At 37.3% G+C, this 23,991-nt stretch overlaps 2 protein-coding genes across 2 annotated transcripts; one reads left to right on the top strand and one right to left on the bottom strand.

Moving 5' to 3' along the window:
• Nucleotides 1-661: 661 nt before the first annotated feature.
• gls2a (glutaminase 2a (liver, mitochondrial)) lies at nucleotides 662-19,813 on the top strand. The gene is made up of 18 exons (XM_036579244.1): nucleotides 662-1,085; nucleotides 2,354-2,441; nucleotides 3,871-3,992; nucleotides 6,980-7,109; nucleotides 7,202-7,281; nucleotides 7,420-7,583; nucleotides 8,270-8,328; nucleotides 12,622-12,654; nucleotides 12,758-12,816; nucleotides 13,542-13,608; nucleotides 13,705-13,755; nucleotides 13,892-14,068; nucleotides 15,600-15,731; nucleotides 15,824-15,916; nucleotides 16,100-16,161; nucleotides 17,250-17,326; nucleotides 17,420-17,483; nucleotides 18,136-19,813. The coding sequence occupies exons 1-18, from the start codon at nucleotides 880-882 to the stop codon at nucleotides 18,314-18,316; spliced, it is 1,845 nt and encodes a 614-aa protein (XP_036435137.1). The 5' UTR covers nucleotides 662-879; the 3' UTR covers nucleotides 18,317-19,813.
• Nucleotides 19,812-22,711, bottom strand: spryd4 (SPRY domain containing 4). Its single transcript, XM_036579245.1, has 2 exons — nucleotides 22,547-22,711; nucleotides 19,812-21,342 (listed from the first exon to the last, which is right to left on the bottom strand). Exons 1-2 carry the CDS (start codon nucleotides 22,677-22,679, stop codon nucleotides 20,804-20,806), a joined length of 672 nt encoding a protein of 223 aa, XP_036435138.1. The 5' UTR covers nucleotides 22,680-22,711; the 3' UTR covers nucleotides 19,812-20,803.
• Nucleotides 22,712-23,991: the final 1,280 nt, after the last annotated feature.

Genomic DNA, 23,991 nt, shown 5'->3' with positions numbered 1-23,991 from the left:
CAATTTGTCATTTATTAACTCATAAAGTGTAAATTAAAATTAATGACATTAATCCATGCTCAATAATTTGCATAATAAAATCTTAACAAATAATACAATTATTAGTCATTTTCACATGAAAGACATATACCTCAGTTAAGTCCCAATGAGATAAACACAAATTGTTACCAACTTTGTTTTGTGGACTGATGAGTCTAAATTGGTAATAAAATTGATTCATTTGGATCATGAGAAGCAAAAAACCTCAAACCTGAAGGCTGAACTTGGAAGTGTGGAAAAATATCCCTGCAACTGACTCCTTAAATACTAAAAAAAGTTATATTATAGAGGCTTCTGTGTAGTTGTCTGTTAAATGTATGCTTTTTTACTTTTTTTTCTCTGACAAAAACAAATTGTAACTTGTACTAAATGGCCATTTTGAGTAGAAATTAAATAAATGATGGGTGGTCTCTGCAAATACTGTATATGTGCTTGAATAGTCCTTCAAGCACAGGTGTGGGTTCAGCCATTTACAGTGAAGCCTCTCCTTAGCTTAGCTCAGCTGGTATCGTGCCTAGGGAGAGTAAAACTGTCACCTGTTGCCAACTTTGGGAGCTGATCGAGTCTCAGCGTGGCTGCTCATTGGCTCAAACGTGCTGTAACTGCAACCACCTCCCCCACATTTCCCAACTCAACTTCCAGCGTGTCCTCATGACAAGAGCTGCCGGTTACATTTGTCAACAGTGCAGAACTGTCTGGTGACTGGAAGGTGCTAGAAAGAAACATAAGGGAAGAGACTGTGAGCTAAGCACTGGACAGGCCACTAAGAAATTTTATTCCTGATAGCTACAGGCATATCTAGTAGGCTTTCCTTTTTTGTGTGCCGGTATTTTCTGACCAATGATGCACTGTCTGAAGCACTTAGGAACGTCCAGTGTGGGAAAGCTGCTGGTTAAGCAAGCGGGGAAATGGACGAGAGCTGGAGGCAACGGTGGACATTTGTTTCAATGGCAGCTTGTTCAGCTGCTGCGAACGAGCGCAGTGTCACCTATGCAGCATCCACACCAACAACATGTGGTCCAGGATACCGATACAGAGGTGGAAAGGTAAGAAGAAAACATTAGACAGCTTCCATATCATATACTGTTACAATTTGTAATGTTAACTGGGAAATATTTCATTCACTTTAAACTGCAGGCTTATTATTCAGTTGTTAACTCCATAAATGGCCAGGATACAGACCTAAACTTTTGTTATGCACTACTATAACTTCAGAATACCACAGTTTGCATTATGGTCTATGTAACTGCTGAATAATAAGCCTTATGATGTAATAAGGTTGTGATATAATAAGGGGTAATAATTGTTAATCTTAAGGCTTATTATTCAGTGTTACATTAACACCTAAGTGCTAAAGTCCAGCTGTACACAAATATACAGTGTAAGAGTTAAAGGTAAATTCCATTTCTGCATAATTTAATAGTTAAGACATAAACAAAGTTGTTCAGAGTGATTTGATGTGAAATGTTCCATTCTAAAGAAACTTACAGAGTCAAAATTGTTGACACTGGTGGTGACAGGATCCAGAAGTCGGAAGCATTTAATGCCTCTAAAAGCTACCTCACAGAAAGTTATTACCTGAAATGATTATGAATACACTGTCTGATGCCTAAAACATTGTTTTATTATACTTTCGAGATAAGCTTTTGGCCTAAAATTTATATTTTTTAAATACATGGAAAAGAGGTACATGCAGGGTGTAAGGAAAAATAGCACCCAATAGTAACTTATTTCTTCAGATTTAACATTATCAACATAACCTATAAAAATAACTATAAAAGACACATATAATTTCATTTGTTGTTTTGGATAGTACAGTGGTTCCCAAATTTCTACAGTCCTGCACTCCCTCAGGCATTGAACTTCCTGCTGAGTAATCCCTCTCTGTCATACACATACACGCACACACGTGTAAATTGCCATGATGCATATGTAAGAGATTTAGACCTCTAAATAAATAAATAAATAAATAAATAAATCATTATCAAAAGAAAACCTTGCATCTCCAAAATGCTAACTTTACAGGAGAAGGATAAAAACTACTTTACTTTTAATGTAAGTCAATGGAACCAGACTTTTTTACAAGTTATTTAGGGCCATTTCTTTTAGTCAATTCATAATGAAATATACGTACAATGTAAAGGGTAACAGGTATTTTCAATTATGTCAAAAACTGAAAAATGACAAAAATGGAGATACAAGGTTCTCTTCCAACGACAGCGATATCTACATCAATATGTATTATTGAAGAAATAATTTCTTTCTTCTTTTGCAATAAAATCAGTTGTGCTTTTCTTTATTCTGGTTTTGTTAGGAAGGGAACATTGACTGGGCTGGAAGATCTACTGTTTTACACAATTACTCAAGGAGAGGAGAAGATTTCTGTGGCTCGCTTCATCAGCGTATGTACAACTAACAATGTTGTGCCACATTATGAAACAGTGATTCATAGGTCACACTGGACCTTAGTGAATGTAGAGGCCATAGGTGATGGAACATGTTCTACTGTGAACATGTTGTGCACTGCCTCACATTCTCTAAACGAAGACATGCACACACACATACACTGTGCCAAAGTCTTAGACACCAAACCATATTTAAATAATTTATCTTGGCAATGAGTGTGTTTTTGCTTGTACATACATATTTAATTGGATATATATTAAACTCAAATGACCATAATGTACTGTAAAAATTAACAAGAATTTATTATTTTGAAAAAAAGTAGTTGATAAGATGTAAGCTAGAACAAAATCTGGGTCCAAATCTCTCCTGGAAATCCACAGCCATCACATAGATTTATTAAATTCCAACACCAGTAGACTTGACTTACTAAAGTATTGTTTAACTAAACCAGATATTGATAACTACTGGTAATACTGGGTATGCCACAAGGAGAAGTTTGTTAAGGGTTAAAGAAAACCCTGACATACATAAAATCACTACTTATTGTATTCATTTTCAATTCCTTTTTAAATCTAATCTTCTCAGGTGACTAAAACTTTTGCACAATACTGCACATGTCCAGGATAGTTGTGTGTGAGTGTGAGAGTTATAGTCAAGGGTGTATAGGCAAGTGCGCTGTCTGTGCACATGCCACCCAGAAATAGACCCACTGCTGCGTGATCTCACTCCAGTACATACACACACACCCATACATGCCACATTCATTACTAAGAACTTTCTGGGTTTCCACGTGCTTTTGTCCTATGATTGAATTGGCTTTGATGATACTTTTTTGTTGCTCTCATGAATAAAGTTTCAAATGATTTTTTGAGTCATCTTAATTTTAATTAACATAATGAGGAAGTTCTAACTTGAAACACTTGCAATACTCACATGCAGGACCCTCCACATTTGGCAGAAACTCTGTATAGACAACTGTTTCAAAGTTTGAAGAGTGTTCAAATGTTTGGAATCAGTGTTTAAAATTTGAGAATTAATGTTCACAAGTTTGGAATCACATTTCAAAGTTTGGAATCTGTGTTCAAAAGACTGAAATCAGCATTCTCAAGTTTGGAAGCAGAGTTCAAATGTTTGAAATCAGTAGTTTGGAAACAGTGGTCAATATTTTTACTGATATAAAAGAATACAGTGCCATATAAAATATAAAATAATTGCAATATGTTAGTCCTGTGCAATTTCACAACTTCATGCGATTACAAGTAATTTTAGAAATAATACTAATGAATTGGAAGCTTTAAAAATTAGACATTTTAGACTCAGAGTTTGGCACATCACTAATAGACATCTAGTCATCTCTTATGTCCTCAAATGTTGCACGTATTTTTATTATCAGGATCATTTTATGTGTGTTTGTGTGTTTCTCAGGCACTGAAGAGCACAGGATTGTTGACCTCAGACCCTCGACTCAAGGACTGCATGTACCAGCTTCACCAGGCAGTGTACGAGTCTGCTGGTACAGCAGTGATGGATCAGGAACTCTTCAGAAAGTATGTGTGTTTGTGTCTATTTAGGGCTGCATAATGTACTGTTTGGTAATTGTTATTGTGATCTACTGATAATGCAGAAGGCTGAAATATGCAAATGAGTCCTCTGACAGTGATATGAGCGTCCTGACCAATCACAGTCCTATATCAAGATATCCATTTAATCGAAAAAAAAAGATAATTTGGTCAAAAATGCAGACAAATATTAATTAATTCACCAAAGTGTTTTAATACAGTGTAAGGTGTATTGCAATCACAATATGTAGCAATATAATCACAAAACTAGAATTTTGTCCATATCGTTTAACATTTATTCCAAATTATTCCACATTATTTACACCATTTTTTTTATTTTAAATTAATCATTTATTTTCAGTCTGTAATTTGGATAACAGGGGTCTATTTTCAAAGTGACCGTTTCATAGGAGTGAATGTGTTCATGTGACAGGTTTCAGTGAATGTTGTAGGACACAACCCAAAAAAATATACATTTATATAACCTATAATGGATGACTCATGAAAAAAGAATGTTTCCAGAATTAAATGTTAAATGGATTTCCACATTAATGCAAAAGTAATATGATTCTGAAGTATTATAATGATTTTATTAAACTGTAGATTGAATGCATATTAAAGATGTTCTTATATTAGGCTGCAAGAGGCAAAAGTGCTGTAGATTTTAGTAAATGTTTGAGTCATTTTACATGCACATAGGTTGTTTTGAAGGACACTTCATCTATATTTAAAATGTCTTCTACTTCAAATGCAGATTTTTAAATGTAATATCGCACAAATACCTATTTGTAGAATCAACCATTTGCAGTTAAACAATTAAAAAATCTGGGAGTGCTGCAGCCGCCTCAGTATGCCCAGTTCCCACGTTCCTGTGTTAAGGAGAGTAAGTTTGCATGCTTTTCCATACAGTAGGGCACAGTTACTCAACAGTCAGATATCCTATACAGGTTACTAAAAATTAACATGAGATTGACAGGATCTGAAGTTTTATTACACGCAGCTGTTGTTGCACTCGCCCACACACAGACAATCACATGTGCACCATACACATAGTCTCAGAAATATAAGTACACTACATCATCCGACTTCTTGTGCTTTCATTCCAACAAGTATTGAGTCATCTTGTTTTGCATACACGTATGTATGTGTTTTGGCACAGAATGATATGGGCCACAGTTAAGCCATATTAACTGGTAACAGGATGCTTGTTCTCTCCCCTGAGCCCATGAGGGTAATAAAATATAAGTGTTATCTAACAGGGAGCACCACTTTCAGTCATGAACGCTATGTGGTGGCTTCACAGACGGAGATTAAACCAAACCTGTATTACATTTTCTACATTTTCAATGTAGAATCTCCACTCAGAATGTTGTGTAGTCTAGGACTAGGCTTAGTCCTTGATCAAAGACCAAGCATTGATTCATCGACCCTCTAAAATCTCAAGCTTTATACATACTAACGCTTATTATTCAGTAACTACGGAGACTTCAGTGCAAACTGGCTGAGCTATTCTTAGGTTATAGAAGTGTGTAATAAAACTTTGGGCCTACCTGTGGGCCCTGGCCTTTTAAGGGTTAAGAAATGTTTTGCCAGTATTTATCAGTTGGGCCACAGTGACATCTGTGAGTTTGTGTGTGTGTTTGTTTTAGTACATTTTCTGGTCAAAAATAATCCAACCAGAGAAAAGCAGGGACAACCTACACTGTCAGGCACTGATGTGCCTTTTATAATGGAAAAGGCACATTTATTTCTTTTTGGTTACTTGGGTTAAGACTAAGGTTTAGTTTAGGGTTAGGCTTAAAGGTGAATTCCACCATTTTTTTTTATTTCTGCATCATTCATTTATTGAGATAAACAATGTAATTCAGAATGGTTTGATGTGAAATTTTTCACTGAAAAGAAACTTACCAATGTCTACAAGGCAAATATAGCCATTATATTTACTATCCAAAATGACCAGTGAACCTACATGTGTCATCTGAGTTTATGTATGTGATGCTGATAATGGTAAAGTAGTGGTAAATTCTGAAAAATATGTTTTGTTTGGGTACAATTTCGCCTTATAATGCCCAGCATGTACCTTCATGAGTGTATTTTTTTCACCAAAAATAAGGTCAAAACCTTAGTTCCTATCACCACCAGTGTAAACAATTCTGACTCTGTAAGTTTCTGTAGAACAGCACGTTGCACATCAAACCACTCTGAATTTATTTGTTTACATCTTAATGATTTAATTACGCAGAATTATTGAAAACATTCCCTTTAATTATTGTTACATTCAGGTAGCTACATATCCACAGTACTGTGCAAAAGTCTTAGGCACCTGAGAAAATGAGATTTAAAAAGACATTGAATTGGGCAATAAGCAAGACTGCTGTTGTAATTTCTACAAAATTCACACTTTACCTCTCTGTTGCTGGTTTGCAGTTTACCTTATGTAAGTTTTCTGTTAATATGTTTCATGAAAAATTCACTTTTTGAAATAAATACAAATAAAATTCAATAAATACATAGTAAATACAAATAACATAAATACAATAAATAGTAATTTTGTATTTGTCAAGATGTTTACTTAACCATTTCCAAACCTCTCCTTGAGGAAGTCCAGTATTAATAGTTATCATCCATCCTGGTTTAGCTAATCAAAGCTTCATTATATTAAATCAGGTGTGCTGATATTGGAATTATACAAACTAAACTTATTTTACTAGCTAACAAGAGATCAATTGCAGTTTTGAAAACAATACATTCTTGTACTTTTTACTGCAGCAATGCTTTTTTGCAATTATTCTGTTACATGGTGTTTATACTAGCAAGAAGACACTTCTTGTCAAGATAAATGGTTTTAAAGAAATTTGCTTAGTTGTCAAAGACTTTTGCACATTACATATGGTACATATAGTATGTATAACCCTAGATTCTAATATTATATAAAAACAAACCTGTGAGTTTAAACCTATTTGTTTTTGTTGTAGATGTGTGGGCAGCAATATTGTGCTGCTTACTCAAGCTTTCCAGAAGAGGTTCATTATCCCAGACTTCATGACCTTTGCATCTAGTATTGACCAGCTGTACTACGACGCACAAACACTGCAAGAAGGCAAGGTAAGCTCACAATACACACGTCTCATTTTATCTCTCTCATAAAACAAGCTTACCGTGGCTGTGTGTGTGTCTTTCTGTGTATTAATGCACAGGTTTCAGACTACATCCCTCAACTGGCTAAATTCAACCCTGACCTGTGGGGCGTGTCTTTGTGTACAGTCGACGGTCAGAGGTGATTTTATATGTCTATGCAATTTATCATTGGTGCACATCATTACTATGTCTTTGTCTTCTTCCTATGAGATGCTTAAACTATATCTATGTCTGTCTCTTTCTCTCTCTCTCTTTCTCTCTCTCTCTCTCTCTCTAGGCACTCTGTGGGAGACACACAGGTGCCGTTCTGTTTGCAGTCGTGTGTAAAGCCACTCGAATACGCTCTGGCTATCAATGAATTAGGGTCCGAACATGTGCATAAATATGTGGGAAAAGAGCCCAGTGGCCTCAAATTTAACAAACTAAGTCTAAACGAGGATGGTAAGAAACTGACCTTTCATTTCTGTACACTACTAATAAAATGTTTGCATGCATCTTCTGGAACTTTATAACAGTTTTTTAACATCATAGTTGTTTTTAAAACCCCTTAAATGGCCAGGACCTGCAGGCAGGCCTAAACCTTATTTACTTTATACCTTTCAAAAACTTAAGAAAAGCTCAGCTGATTAGCATTAAAGGCCAATGAGTCACTGAATAATAAATTTTCTGATGTAAAAGCTTGGCTGTATAGAGTGCATTTACAGAAAAATGTTACAATCAAATAAAGATTATTATAATGAAGTATAAAGTGCTTAGAGACAGGTTTATCTAGTTTGAAAAAAAAAGTCAGTATTAAGGCACATTTTTCCTTGTTCATTTCATTGTCAGTTATTCACAGGAAAGAGGATATAATACATAATCCTCTTAATTAAAGCTTTGGAAATCCATGGCAGATAGGAAGACTGATTATCAGGCCATTACTGACATGGCAAACATGTCTCCAGCAGAGTAGTCTAGTTTCTAAATTCAGTCTGATATCATTTCTCTTTCTTTCCCCAGTGGAGCTCTGCATCCATGCTCAATGAACTCTTACTTATGTAACCTTACAATTATAAGCTCCAGTTCTGTTGTTTGTAGTTGTTTAGTATGTGTTTGGATTATACTCACTTGTGTATTTTTCTTATCAGACAAGCCTCATAACCCCATGATGAACGCAGGGGCCATCGTCATCAGCTCTCTTCTGAAGGTGAGAAGACAAATGTACTATGCACAAAGTCCACTGTTCACATTAATCACAGCTCTCTGGCTATATACGAAACTAGAAGTGGGAGATATGGTAAAAATATAACATCATGAAACTTGAAGACATTTTCATAGTACACAATATATATCGCAATATTTAATTTTTCTGAAATTTGATAAGTTGGAACAGAAAAACAGAACCATAGTGCCACATTTAAAAATACCATATATGAATACAGAGATTTTTGTTCAATATTTCACATAAATACAATTAAACAGGACTAATTATGCTCTCCTTGTGTTGAAACTCGCAGTCGGTCAGTGTTCTTTAAGTACTAAGGATATACACAATGTGCTCTGAAAAGCTAATGTATCATGATAACAATATAATATCGTCATATTACTCACCCTTATGTGCCCCATTCACTTCATAGTACATTTTGGGAGTCATTTTGTAGTGGTGTCTTAAAAACAGTGGAGAACATCCAGTGCACTCGTACACTCCCACAGTACATTGAAATAGGTACAGTGTACCCTATTCAGAATTTGGTATTTGGCCAAATTTCACTATATTTTTGCCAGTAGTACACTTGACACCACCAAAAGATGGTCCATGAAGGGTTCTTTAGTAAAGGGAATGCTTCTATTTAGAACCATGAGTTCTGCATTCTTAAAAGACATGGTTCTTCAAGAGTTCTTTAGTAAAGAAAATGTTTTATGTAGAATCATAAACATGCAAAGAACCCTATGCATAATTAAAGGTTTTTCTGTGCCATGAAATGGTTCTTCTGATTGATGGAGAATGTGCTGTAGATGGTTCTATGTAGAATCTTTTTAAAAAGGGTTCTATATATAGCACCAAAAGGGGTTCTTTTATTGTTACAGGCTTGACATCATAACGTAAAAAACCATATACAAGTACTGTTTGAAAAACCATTTCAGCATGCAAAGAAGCATTTAAGCATTCTACATAGAACTCATGGTTCTAAATGGAAACATTCTCTTTACTAAAGAACCCATCTTTTTTAAGAGTGTAGCATGTGCTTTTGTGTGTGAAATTGTTTACACAAATCATGAATTCTGTTCCCTACAGTTGTGCTCTATATTGTCTATATTGTGCTGTTGCTTTTTTTTCCAGTAGGGAACAGTGATAAGGGGACCAATTATCAAACATAGTGTGTTGTTTGGCTTAAAAGTGCCAATCAGGTCACGGTTCAGAAGTGAAGGCATGTTTTTAACGTCTCTTTCATTGCTGATTGCAACAGTTGGTGGGAGTGTGAGAGGGGGTCAGAGTGATGGCCCAGGTAGACAGGTGGTATAACAAACGTTGTTGGGAAGAATGTTAGGAGGTGTGTTGTGTCAGCCAATAAGAGTGATTGTCGAAGAGGGTGTGCCATGGAACAGCTGCAGATAACAGAGAAAGACAAAGAAGGGAGAAAGATAAAGAGGGACTGTTAGAGTAAATTCATCCAAGAAAAAAATAACACTTCATATTAATTATTAGTAACAACTTATTGTTTGTAATAACTAATATGCTTTGAAGATGATAGCAGTCATAAGCTACCCTGACTCATCTGACGGCCAGGCCATGGCCAGGCCATGCAAAGGTCAGTATTAGTAATATTCCCCAACAGTTGCTTGTCTGTAGAGACTAAAATGGCAGTGGCTGTTGTGATGGTGGCATTAGAGGTGTTTCTGATTGGGCCTGAAATGTTTTTTTTTAACTACAGGGGTGTGTGGGGGGAGAGCAACATAACTTTAACACAGCATGAAGTACTCATATTCATTTTATGTTATCAGAAACACTGCACTTTGTATGTTTATAGTTACTGAATGTAGCTTATCTACTGCAGAGAAAGACAGAAGACAGAGAAAGAAAGACAGAGAAAGAGAGTATTAGACTAACTTCATTAAAGATCAAGAAAACAAGAGACTATTAGACTATGTTAATATTAGTTATTAGTCACAGTTAATTGTAAAAGATGACAAAAGATGATAGCACCCATAAGCTTTTGTCATAGTATATGAATTCCTACAGGACTCCTATAAAATTCATGTCATAAATTCAGACAATTAGTTCACTACAAGACACCACACAGGTATTATAAACTACAATGAGACAGTATTACAGGATTATTATATAGAGGTAAAAATATTATAGATTATAATAGTATTGTACAGCACAAAGTATTTTACAGCACATCTTAATTTCTAGTTTATAGTTATGATATTTCTACAGTTCTTTTTTCCTAAGGGACAGAAAGGCTTCCTACATAGGGCTTTGATTATTTTATTGTAGGTCACAAACAAATTGGCATACATAGCTTCAGTTTTAGTATGTTAATCTCATAAGGAAATGCAAGTGAGAAAGCTCAAGTACCAGAGAAGGCACTTTTGGAAAAGAGCCATGCTGTTACATAAATGAAAACAGAACTTAGGCTCACATGCTGGACTCAGGGAGTATTTTTAAGATGTACACATTCCCTAGCCGGACCGTGTACTGCCTTGACCTTTTGCTGCATCAGGTGTCCCTCTGCACTTCATGGAAAGCTGCATCTTAACCGCGATTTTTATGACCCAACCATGACGCTGATAGGGAAACCAAATCACCAGATTGTTGTTCCAGCTGGCACACACACACACACACACATACACACACACACACACACACACACACACTCCCATGTGGTATACTTGGAGCTTTTTAGAGAGAAAAGAGGGTGGCCTGACCTGACTTGGCCAAGAACCAGGCCATGAAGCGCAAAGGTCAGCATTAGCAATATTCCCCCGACAGTTGCATCTCTGTAGAGACTGAAAAGACAGTTGCTGTTGCCATTGTGGTGGTGGTATTGCTAGTGTTTCTTCTCATTGGGCCTGATTTGGTTTCTTTTTACTTTGGCAAAGCAACAAAAATACCATTTCACATACTCATAATCATTGTGAAACACATACAATATAGATACACTTTGTAGGTTTACAGTTACTGGCTGTAGCCCATCTGTTTGCTGCACAATTTATCAGCCCCTTGTACCTCATTCATCAATGGAAGAGCACCTCCATAGAACCACTGTAGTGACAGCAACATTGTAATGGTAATGGCATTTTAGAGTGTGTTGTGCTGTTAAGAGTGAATCAGACAAAGCAGTATTTGTGGAGTTTTCAAACACTGTGTGCACTTACTGACCACTATATTGGACACCACTTTGTTGGTCTACAATCAGAGACTATTGCTTATATTTGTTCATGCACAATTTGTTTGAGTCATCCTCTTGCCATTTATCAGTGGTCAGTTTCAGATCCCAGGACTACTTTTGGCTCAAGGTTTTCGGTTAGTGGGCTATTTTTAACCCCACAGTGACACTGAGGTGTTTGAAAAACTCAGCTGCTGCGCCTGACACAGTTATACCAGCACTACACCTACTACCATACCACTATCATGTCAGTGTCACTCATGTGTTGAGAAAAGTCCACCACTCAAGTAATATCTGGTCAGTGGTGGTCCTATGGTGGTCTCATTCAATGGATGAGGTAGAGGGGACTGGTGAATTGTGTAGCAACAGATGGGCCGCAGTGAGTCAACTGTATACTACAAAAAGTGCACTAACAGTTGTATGCAAATATTTGAATAAACCTGGTCAAATGACCTCTTTTGCTGATTCTCTAAGTGAAAAAATTAACACAGCCTTGACAGGCAAACTTAAATATGGCTCATAATATTCTTCTATATTTATAATATATTTACAATTGAGTGCTGATTTTAACGTATTGGAAAAAAATAAAAAATGTGATTTAAAGTGGGCCATAACTTTTGCACAGGTCACACTCTATGGTTTATTTCTTTTCAATATGTATTGTTTCACTTATGAACAATAATTGTGCATTAAAATGTGTAGACGCGTGTTCTCTGTAGAGGGTGTGAAACTTATTTTCACTTTGAAAATCAGCATAACATGTAATTTGTCAATGGGTGCAAAATTTATTGCATAGGACATTAGATGGTTGATATTTCTGATAAACTAGCCAATCAGCGTGATCTCCCCCTATCGCTCACTCTTTAGCTCTTTCACACGTGTGCACACTGCCACCCTGTGTCAGAATGACTTACTGTGTTGTTTCACATAAAGAACTCTCCAGTGTAGTAAGCAAATGTAAGCAAGTCCCAATACAAGCTATAGCTGTTCAGAAGAAATGGTTGCACACATGAATACATTTCCATCTTTTTTTTGTGTGGGAGACTATACAACACTTTCTCTCTCCATTTCTTTCTCTCTCCCTATCTCTTTCTCAATTTTTTCAGCCTGGGTCCAAAAAGGCAGAGAAATTTGATTATGTAAGTATGACCCTCCTATTTCTGTGTGGTTTAATATTATAGTATATCTGTTTAAGATTTGTTGTATCCACTGTTTTACTGTATGTATTAACCTCTCCCACAGATGATGGACTATGTGAAGAGAATGGCAGGTGGAGAGTATGTGGGTTTCAGCAATGCCACGTAAGATACATCAATTCAGTTCTAATACTGACTCGCTTCTTTAGTGAGATGGATTTGTGTCAATGGACGTACATTACTGTGCAAAAGACAACCCCTCATTTATTTCATTTCCAGTCAAGTCCTCGTTCCTGCCAAGTTCCTCATTTTTCAAGAGATATTTCTGAGGGTTTAGATGTAAGAAAATCCACTTGCACAAGCAATGGAAGAGTCAAAGGAAAAATACATGAGTTTTCTAAAACTGGAGTTCATAAAATGATTAAAAGATGCAGAGAAAATAGCCATTCAATACCTGGTAAAAAAAAACAGACCAAAAATTAAATTTGCAAATCAAACAAAGAAGATGCTGCCATTCTGAGGACAATGGACTGACCACCCCAGAGCCCAGAACTTGAATGTATGCAACCACATGTAATACTGAACTTTGGATGTATGGAAAAATATCCCTGACAATTTCTTTGGAAAACTGAAAATCTCTTAAAAGCTGTAAAAAAGGCATGGGCACACTAAAACTGAAACAAATGAAATTGTATTTAGTTGTTGAGGATTCTGTGTAAATTTATGTCAAATATGTCAAATGTTTTATTGCTGATACTGAAAAATTAATAATTTGTTATTTTTTTCTGACTTTTTTGCCATTTTGACTGGAAATTAATTAGATGAAGGGGGTCCCTGAAACTGTACATGCTTTTCAGTGGTTTATTAATGCTTAGTGCTTTATCCCATAGGTTTCAATCAGAAAAAGAAACGGGTAATAGGAACTTCGCAATTGGTTATTATCTCAAGGAGAAAAAAGTTAGTATTGTCCTTTTTTATAGCACAAGATAATAGTTGTATCCACGGTATCCACTTTAACTCAACATCTCCCCTCTCTTTATTTGTCTTCTACAGTGTTTTCCCAGTGGAGCAGACATGATAGCAGCACTTGATTTCTACTTTCAGGTGACTGGATTTTTATAGTAAATAAAAAATCAAAATAATAAATAAAATCATAGTGAAATCGAACAAGAGAATGAATAAAAAAATTTCACGGTTTCTTCTTTTAACCAACCTCTCTATCTGGTGTGCCTCCCTCTAGTTGTGCTCGATTGAGGTGACATGTGAGTCAGGAAGTGTCATGGCTGCCACTCTGGCTAACGGAGGGATCTGTCCAATCACAGGAGAGCGTGTGCTGAGTGCTGAAGCTGTGAGAAACACTCTGAGCCTTATGCATTCCTGCGGCATGTACGACTTCTCCGGCCAGTTCGCCTTCCATGTGAGTTTTTGACCAAAGCACACTCCCAGTCCTTCCAAATGCATGCTTGCCTTGTGTTCCAGTTTTTGTAAAGAGCGGCACTCTCAGACTTTCCCTTTGTCCTTGGAAGAATCCATACTGCCATCTTAAAGGGTATTTCAATTGTCAGAAGGGTCTAGGGAAGTTTCTACCAGCAGCACCTCAAACCCTTGATTTGGCTCAAGGGAGGAAGTATGTAAAATGGTAGACCAAATGTAGGGACTTGAGTCAGTGACTCTGAGCCTGTTTACACCTTGCATTAACATGTGCTTTGTGATCATATCCAGATTAACTTGGGCTGGATTCCATTTACACTTTTCACTAAAATGTGTCCCAGTGTGACGTTTTACCTTCATTTACTCTTTTCCCCATTACTATAAGAGTGGATAAGCTCAGTGTGAATACTTTCATTGGCCTGGAGTGCATGAAGGCTCTTGGGTCTACTTTCAGCTTCACGTATTTTCGTTTTCATTTACTCATTTATTTTTCATTATGATTTAAATAATGCTAACTTATCATACCCTGATAGCAGAGTGGTACACTCTTAAAAAAATAGTTTTTCAAGGGTTCTTTAGTAAAGGCAGTGGTTCTGTTTTATTTCATGCTTAAATAGTTCTTTGAAAGGTAAAATGGTTCTTCAGATTAATGGAGAATGTGTTGTATATGGTTCTATATAGAACCTTTTTGAAAATAGTTCTATATAGCACCAAAAAGGGTCCTTCAACTGTTACAAGCTTGACGTCGTAACAATAGCAGAACAATTTTTGGTGCTATATAGAACCATTTTCCAGAAGATTCTATATAGAACCATACAACTCATTCTCCATCAATCTGATGAATCATTTTACCATGCAAAGAACAATTTAGAAAGAAATAGTACTATTTATAACTCATCTTTCTTTGTAGAACCATTGCCTTTGCTAAAGAACCCTTAAAGAACCATCTTTTTTAAGTGTGTATAGCTAAATGTAGCTTAGCTGTGATCAAGTTGAGCTAAATTAGATACCGCTTGGGCAACAGTCTGCTCCAGCTCCATGTTGAGGTTAGTGTTTGAGGTTAGTCTATGACATTTCAAAGGAATATTCCTGCAGCTCTCAACCTGTTTTCTGTCTGCTGCATCTGTGGTATACAGTCGAATACTATAAACAATAATTCCAAGGCATTTTTCTGTACTTATTAAAAGAAAAATGGGCAACTGCTCATTGGCTTCTCTTATGAGTATGTCTTCAGGCAATTTCTGTTCTTTTCCAAGCACAGGGAAATTTTAGTCCCTGCTAATCAGCCATATGAGTCAGACAGAGATCAGGTTGAAAAGCACTGGAGTATTCCTTTTAACTTACCTTACTTACTTACTTAACTTAACCTACCGCCCTTATATTTCCTTCAGCACGTCAGCTCTGCTGTTATGTACGATGCAGATACAATGTTTGGGAGGTTGGAAGGGAAGTCAATGACAAAAAGCAATAGAAGTTACATTCAGTACATTTGTATATTTTGTCCATCACTCCTCTAGGTGGGCTTGCCGGCTAAGTCAGGAGTGTCCGGTGCTGTGCTTTTGGTGGTTCCTAATATCATGGGTGTGATGTGCTGGTCTCCGCCTCTTGACCGTGTGGGCAACAGTGTGCGAGGCATCCACTTCTGTCAGGTACACACAGATTTTTACACACACATAATCACACACTCTCTGCTGATACTGAGTAACTGATTTACTCACCATGGCTGGGCTCTCTTTCTCAGGAGCTGGTTTCTGTCTTTAATTTCCATAACTATGACAACCTGAGACACTTTGCCAAGAAACTGGACCCTCGCAGACAGGCTGGCCACGAGAGGGTGAGACTTGCACAAGTGACAAACTGTCACATATATAGAGATATTCCTCTCACTGTAGTACTTAATTAATGTATTAGTTTGCTTGAAATAAAGTGAAAGTGCCTGCAGAGACAATCACAAGTTGAAATGCATCATATGAATATTTATAATATAGGATCTGACTACATGTATATATTTTTATAGAATAAGGCTGTAATTGAGCTGATGTTTGCTGCATACAGTGGAGATGTTTCAGCACTCAGGAGGTAAAAAAACAGTCTTTTTCTTTTCTCGCCACATACTTCTTTGTTGCTGTTTCACTAAGCCTTATGTGACTTCGATTTTAGCCTAAGCTTAGGCTTAATCTATTGGACACCCCTGTTTGAGTTACGTTTTGTTGATTATCGAAATAAAAACAAGCTACACATCCTCTACAGAGAACATGCTTCAATGCACAATTACTGTTTGTTTGCATATCTGTATTTAACATATTGGAAAAAAATAAAATACAAAATGTGGTCTGTGCAAAGGTTATGGCACATTTTATGTTTTTTTTTTGTAATATGTTAAAAGTACAGTGTGTAAGATTTAGATTTAGTATACAAAACTACAAAAACATGAATAAACTATGAATTGTTGTGTTTTTGTTAGCATAAAAAAATGAGCACTGCCTATGCACATAGGAGCCCAGAGCCCAGAATGGACCAAACAAAAACTCTATAATCGCTAGAGAGACTTAGAAAAAAGAAGGCTAACCATTATGTTATGTTGTGAGAGGTTTGAGAACCAAATTTTTGACAACTGGAGGACTATACTTTATCCTTCTTCACAAAAAATTGTGGGGGGGTTAATCCTCGTCATCAACAAAGCGAAAACATGATGGCCATTGTAGGTTCCTCTACACGCTTGGAGAGAGAGGGGTGAGGGAGGGGTATTGAGTTGGTTGCAATCTGCAACCTCACTGCTAGATGCTGCGAAATATTACACACTGCACCTTAAACTTTGTTGTGCACTAAAATTAGCAGAAAATGCCATTTTTCAGTTTGTTCCCTGTAGAGGATGTGTTAACCTAGTTTCATTTAGAAAAACAACAAAGCATGTAACTTGACTGTATGTGTTCAAACCTACGCATATGACTGTATCTTTTGAAAAAATGTTCTGAATGTTGCATTACATGTTCTTAACTGTATGTTCACGGACAGAGATATTACTGCAAGTTATTTCAGATCATTTTTTGTTCATTTGTTGAGAAATGTAAAGTGTGCCTGATCTTTTCAAACAGTGAAAAAATGGAGTTATGGTTTTGATATGACAATGACGATTTACTGTTGTCATTATCACTTAATGTTCTCAGGTTTGCTTTGTCAGCAGTGGATATGGAGTTGAGGGATTATGACTCTCGGTCTGCTCTGCACGTGACTGCTGCAGAAGGTGAACTGCCTTTACTTACATGTTCATTCGCTCTGTCATTCTTATGTATGTTGTCAAAAGTCTGAAATGTTTGTGACCTTTGTTTCCTCTTAGGCCATTTGGAAGCTGTGAAGTTTTTAACAGGGACATGCCGAGTGAACCCGCATGTTAAGGACAGGTAATGGACACTGCATAACTGATTTTTTTTTAGGTTCCTCCTTACATACTGTTTTTTGCAAAAGTCAGAGACCACATTTCACGTAAACAGCCATCAAGAACAAGCTATTCATTTTGAGGAGATTAGATATAGAATTCAGAGAAAAATAATTTAAAAACATGAGTTTTCAAAATTGGAGTTCATAAAATGATTACAAGATGCAGAGAAAACAACCACACAAGATCTGGTAGACCACCAAAACTGTTACCATCAGATAAACAGTAGTTAAAGCTTTCACCTTTGAGAGAGAGGAGAAAAATACCCTCCAGTTTTACTTTAGATCTGAAAAAATCCACAAGTGTTTCTGCCTATCCTTTCACTGTGAGAAGACGACTCAACAGTATGAATCTGAAAGGAGGTGTGGCTGTCAATAAGCCGTTACTGAGAAAAGGACATAGACCAAACAGAAGAACATTTACGCTAGAACACCGAAACGGATATCTGACATGAGGTTTCATGGACTGAAGAGTGTAAAGGTGTAATTCTGATTCCTTGGATCATGAGAAGCAGAAATAGCAACTAACTTCTCCTTAAATAAATGAAAGATAGTCTCTGACTTTTGCACAGTACTTAAGATGATTGTAATAAAACATACCTTTTATCTATTGTTCAGGTGGGGAAACACACCTCTGGATGATGCAATGCAATTTGGTCATGAAAGTGTGGTAGAAGTGCTGAAGGAATATCAGCGCATTTACTCTCACACACTCATGCCTCAGGAGATCAGCTCACAAGCACAAGCACTGGACGCAGAAGATCTGAGGAACATGGAGACTCTGGAGGGGTTTGTGTGATACATGGCACTGAGAGGCATGTGGTACACTGCCACACACACACAGACCATGTAATGGCTGGCTGTTGCTATTGCTGTGTACAGCGATGGGAAGTTTGAGTCTGTTCACCAAACTGATTCTTCTCTATTTAACTGTCACTTTAAATGAATCAAACGTCCAAGTCAATGCTTCATTGATTCACATGTCAAGTTCAGCTCTATTCTCATTTACTCTGCATTCAATTACCTTTGTCACTTTATTGTCCTCTGCTACATATGTTTCTGTCCAATGACCACTGGGATAGGCTCCAGCACCTCCCATGACCCAAGAGGATAAGCGGTTTAGACAATGTGTGTGTGTGTGTACTTCATAAATGTCTGCTAATTCTAGTCACTAGAAGCGCACAAAGCACAAACACGTAACAGAGAAAGCTAGCAGAGAGACTATGTAAGCATATTCAAAAAGTGTTCGTAATAATTTATTTTATACGTTTACATTTTAAAAGAGTGTTTTTTGGACATCACTATTGCTGTCCTGCTGCGATCTTAAACTAGGCTCAATCTGGTCTGGTTTGGAAGTCCCTAAATATCTATGTCATGATTTCTGAAGGTCAGAAAAGAAGGACTGCATTCTCAGGTTAGTCCTGTTTGTTTTTTCACCTCCTTCAACTCTCAGCACACCTGAGCCAGGTAATAACAGGTTGTAAAATGCTAGTAAAATGGCTTAGGTGTGAGAGAGAACCAGGAACCAAAACCATACCAAAACTCTGAGCTGATTTCCCAGATATGGATTAAGCCTAGTTTTGGACTAAATGGTAACTCACCATTGAAAATGCTTTTTAGTGTAGGTTTAAACTTAATATGGGTCTAGAAATCTGGAGTAAATTTGGAGTAAAACTGCTTGTTAATTTAAGTAATCAATAAAGAACATTATTTAAAAGAATTTTTTTAGCACAGCAGTACCACTACCATGCTTTAACTTCTTGGCTTAATGTAAAGCTGCCTCTATACATTTGAAATGTGATAATCTTACCTGTACTTAAGAGGGGGATGAATGCTGTACAGATGAATGCTGTACAGTAGACAGACTGTGCAATCAGAGTGCTCATGTTGTATATTTGTAAATATGTATCTGCATATAATGCACTGAATATATGTATATGTATGCACATGTTTGTATTTAGACTTTTAACATTATAAAAGGCCCTAGATACAATATTATTTATTACAGGCAGAATGTGTGAGGTGTGGGAATCTCAGGCAGAATGCAAGTTGGTGTTGCAATACAAGAACTCATGAAGACAATTTACTGTATATTGTTTGTACACAAGTATAAGGTCACTGTCATTAAAAACAAAATATCTGTCATTTAAATTGAAAGTTGACAGTTGATAAACTCTCTCAACGCTTTGCAGGTTTGGAGATGTAGACAGTGATAATGAAGTTCCTATTAGCTAAGGAGCTGAATGTACGGTAAAACTGAGCATATGAAATATAAATAAAGATGGTCACTGCCAAAGAGTCTCTCTGTTTTATTGAAAAATATTGTTCATGCGTAACACTTGACAGTATAAATGCATATCGAGAGACTGCATGAGCAGAATTTTAATATACTTATTACACATCCACTCAAATCACTTAAATTTGCATATCTGGACCTAGCTGGTAACACAAGATACAAATGATGGAAAATATCAAGCTTATTAATGTTTCAAGTAAGCACATTAATTCATAACACACTCCGTCCCATCAGTCCCACAGTTCACCAGCATTTTCATCACATTTGTTCAAAATAGAGTTTATGGTTGCTGCAACTGTAAGATTAGGAGAGCTAGCTAGTTCAGCTGCTTAATTTTGTTCTTCAGTTAGTGTAGAATTATCTTGCAAGACAGTCCTGAGGTACTGCTTTCCTTTGGGATGGTCATTCTATATTGTCATGTAGATACATTAACTGTCAATACATTTAATGTCCATCTGCTACATCTGTAGCATAAGAGACTATCATGGACAATAATTGCAAAGAATGTCCTTGTACTCCAGAAATATTTATAACAGAATCCATTGGGCAGCTGTTGAATTCCATCAGTAGGCTAACTGTTTATGTGACAACTTTTTTGTAGCACACAAGAACTCTTCAGTCAAAGGTAACTGTAAATTAAGCTATTAATCTGTATAATTAATTCCTTCAGAGATGGGACTAGATTTTTTGAGAGAAGAATTTATGGAAATACATTATCAGTGAAGTGATGAGGGTGGAGCTTTTCAAGCCTGCATGATATAGTCCTGTATTTTACTCACAGAATTCACAGAATTTAGCCACTGCCTTGTGAGTTCTATTAGCGAATTTCAAATCAGTGAGCTTCAGTGCTTTTTTTAAGTACCGAAAAAATTGTCAAAACTATCCGTAGAGTAGTATGGTACTGTTCAGATGGGACTGACATCGACTGAGTTGAATAACACTGGAGTATTCTTTAAAGAGAAAGGTGATGGCTATGAGCGAGTGTTAGGATTAAAGCCCTGGTGGCACTTCTAACCCAGAATGTGTGAGTATTTCTCCATCCCACAGCGCAAAAGCAGGGCTGACTGGTGTGCGGAACTGTGTCTTTATCGTGTGGACCACCTTGGCTGTCTGGGTATCCACTAGGCTGAGCCGGCCTTCCTCAAAGTCTAGAAGCAGGCCGACTCGATCAGGCTTCCCCACCAGCGTCACAGGCACCAGCTTATTCGTGGTCATGGCGTACCATTTCTTCTGCAGGTAAGCAAACACCCAGGAGGAGGAGTTCGTGCCAATGCACTCATCACGTGATGTTGCAACATCGGCAACTCCCAAGCGGAACTCGTCAGACTTTTTTACCGTAACCTCCCAGTAATAGCGCCCAGATTCGATGTGGCTGTCGGCAAGCACCACGGCCCAGTCTCGGAATCGGAGAGGAGAGTCCTGCACGTGGGTGGGGTCAAGGCCTAGTATGCGGTAGATCACACCGGTGTCTTTCTTGAAGAGGTCAAGACTGCTGTGGGCCGTCCGCTCGTCCAGCTTAAACTGCAGCTCTGACGAAGAGATTGAAGAAAGAGAAGAGAGAGAAGAGAGGCCACTTCATATTACACAACCTGGAAAGGAAGATCCTAACAGCAGTGGTTCTCAATCTAGAGGGTATTCTTGCTCTAATGCACCTAATCCAATGAATGAGCCCTTCCTGAGCTGTTCATAAGAGTAATTCATAAGAGAAAAAATTAGATAACCAATAAGGGTGTAACAGGTACTGAAAAATCAAAACAGCAACAGTGTATTGCAGTTGATATACCCCCCTGTCTCTTGCAAGTGTCTTTCATTAACCTTCTATGGTGTAAACCCCCGTCAATCTAGGAATCTGGGTTCATTCTATCTGGGTAAAGCAAGGGTGAGGGGGCAGGGCTTATGCTATTCCTGTACACACATTTTCACACTATAACCTTCAATTTTATGTCAAATGAATATCTGCCCCATTTACTCCATGTATTCGTTATGGCCTCATTATTATCTAATATTCAGTAGTAAAAGTAAAAATTCAAGTAAAAATATCAGCCCTGAAAAAATACATATTGGTCGCCCCCTATTTTCAACACATAAAATGTTAAAAAAAAAAATCCAATCTTGATCTCAGAACTGAAAATTGTACTGGACATAAAAATAGATGCATTGCACCACCTAGACCTAGTAACCAAATAACCTGAGGTCTGTATAAACCTTAGAGCACCCTTCTGTGACTTCCACCATTTCGGTACGTAACTTCTGTCACTACAAATCTGGGATGAAAAAAAGACAAATCTGAGATGACAACAAAAGCCTTAACCGTCATTAGATACGTCCAGCCTGACCTCCAGATCTGTTTGTTTTTCTTTGATAACACTAGTTTGGGCTGCTCACTAGCCGCGGTTATTAGGTCACTGTGACAAAGGTCATCCCACTATTTGCTTCCACTGCTCCAAGTTACGCAACCTAACAAACAAAGACACAGCAACCACAATATGTGGGTGCACTTCAGCTTAAAGGCGGTCTTGTGTGTTTGTAAATCAGTTATTGGAACGAGGCTTCGTGACCTTGTCGCGGTAAAGGTAGCAAATAAATGATCAAAGAATGATTATAGAAATCCAGCGGTCGAGGGTCCGTTTACACTGAGAGCGCTATCGGGAGAGGGGGGGCTCGTAGGACTCATGACCTTAAGCTTCGAGTGAATCTACTGAAAATGACGACTCGTAGATTGTTTTTACTCACGGTTTTGCGTACTGTTGTTGATATAAGATCTCCGGGAGAGCCCGTCTGTCCCTCGATGAGAAGCGAGCAGCAGCGCGCCTGCACTCCGGCCTGCTAAGCGGCCGTACAGCACCATGCGGGAGGGCAGCGCCATGTTTTTACGCAGGAGCCATGAGCTTCCTGCTTTCGAGCAAATCCCGCCGCGTGCACGAGTCGTTCAGTTGATCCGGCTCTTTACAATGAATCGATTTACAGAGACTCCCACGAGCAACTGAACCAAACGTTTATATAGCAGTATTTACATTCGTGTAACAGACAGAAGACTTATAATATAATTTCATTTTTATTATTATTTACAATTGAACTAGTTTAAAATCGTAAAATACCTTTATCTGTTGTTTGCGCTGTGCGTGTCAGTCACTGAACGCCAGAGTAAGAAGGAGATGAGAATTAAATTAGGGCCGTCACGATTAAAGGCGAATTCCACAGTGTTTTCAAAAAAAAAAATGTATAGTGGTTGAGTTTTAAATCAAGATATTCAGTAGTTTGCTGTGAATTGGTTCATTTTTAGAGAAACTCATAAGACTTAGATTTACAGTGGTGGAACCAGGAGTCCCAAGGTCTACAATGCAAATCTAGCCATTTTATTTACTATCCAGAACCACCAGCAAAACACTGGTTGATCTGAAAAAAGAAGTTTTCTTTGGGAAATTTTGCCTTCGCACACTCTTCATGCATCCCTCCACGATGAATGGACTAAAATAAAGTGAATAATATACATTTTAGAACAAAACTACTGTAAAACAATTTCTTAGATATCAGGCAGTGTATTTATGACTATTTTATGTAATGCTGTCTGAGAGGGAACTTTCAGAGGTGTTAAACTCCTCAGACGTCTGGTTCCTATCACCACCACTGTGAACAATTCTGACTCTGTAACACCAAACCACTGAATGATTTTGTTTAATTCAATGGTTAACATGTCAACATTTAGACATTTTTAAAAATTGGTGGACCTTCTTCATAAACCTGCCTTGACTAATTGGCAATTTGCATGGTGATAATGCATATTTTCAAATTCCCTCTTTATCTGTAAAAACCCTTCTACATGTTTTAAAATCTTTTTCCATTAAATAGCCTACATCCTACATTTGTATTTTATTTTTGGTCCATAGTGTGTGTTTATGCACGGAAATAGTCATAATTTATTTTTACATGACCATTTCCAACTTCTCTTTATCCCTTAAACAAGCTGTTCAGTTGCTGTGCCCTTGAGACTGGTATACATAAATGACCTCTATTCTGACTGGCTCTCCTGAATTGCATCTCATGCAAAAAGCAGTCCAGGCTGAAACATTCCTTATAACTTTAATGTGAATGGGTGGGGCCAAATTGCTGCAGGCTGAAAAGGTAGTTATATGCCATATGTTTTCATGCCATCACAAAAAACCAATGAATTAAAAATG

This window comes from Colossoma macropomum, unplaced genomic scaffold (genome assembly GCF_904425465.1).
Source record: "Colossoma macropomum unplaced genomic scaffold, Colossoma_macropomum, whole genome shotgun sequence".
Lineage (NCBI taxonomy): Eukaryota > Metazoa > Chordata > Actinopteri > Characiformes > Serrasalmidae > Colossoma > Colossoma macropomum.
Note: the sequence above shows the minus strand (reverse complement) of the source record. Positions and strands in the feature narration are given on the sequence as shown.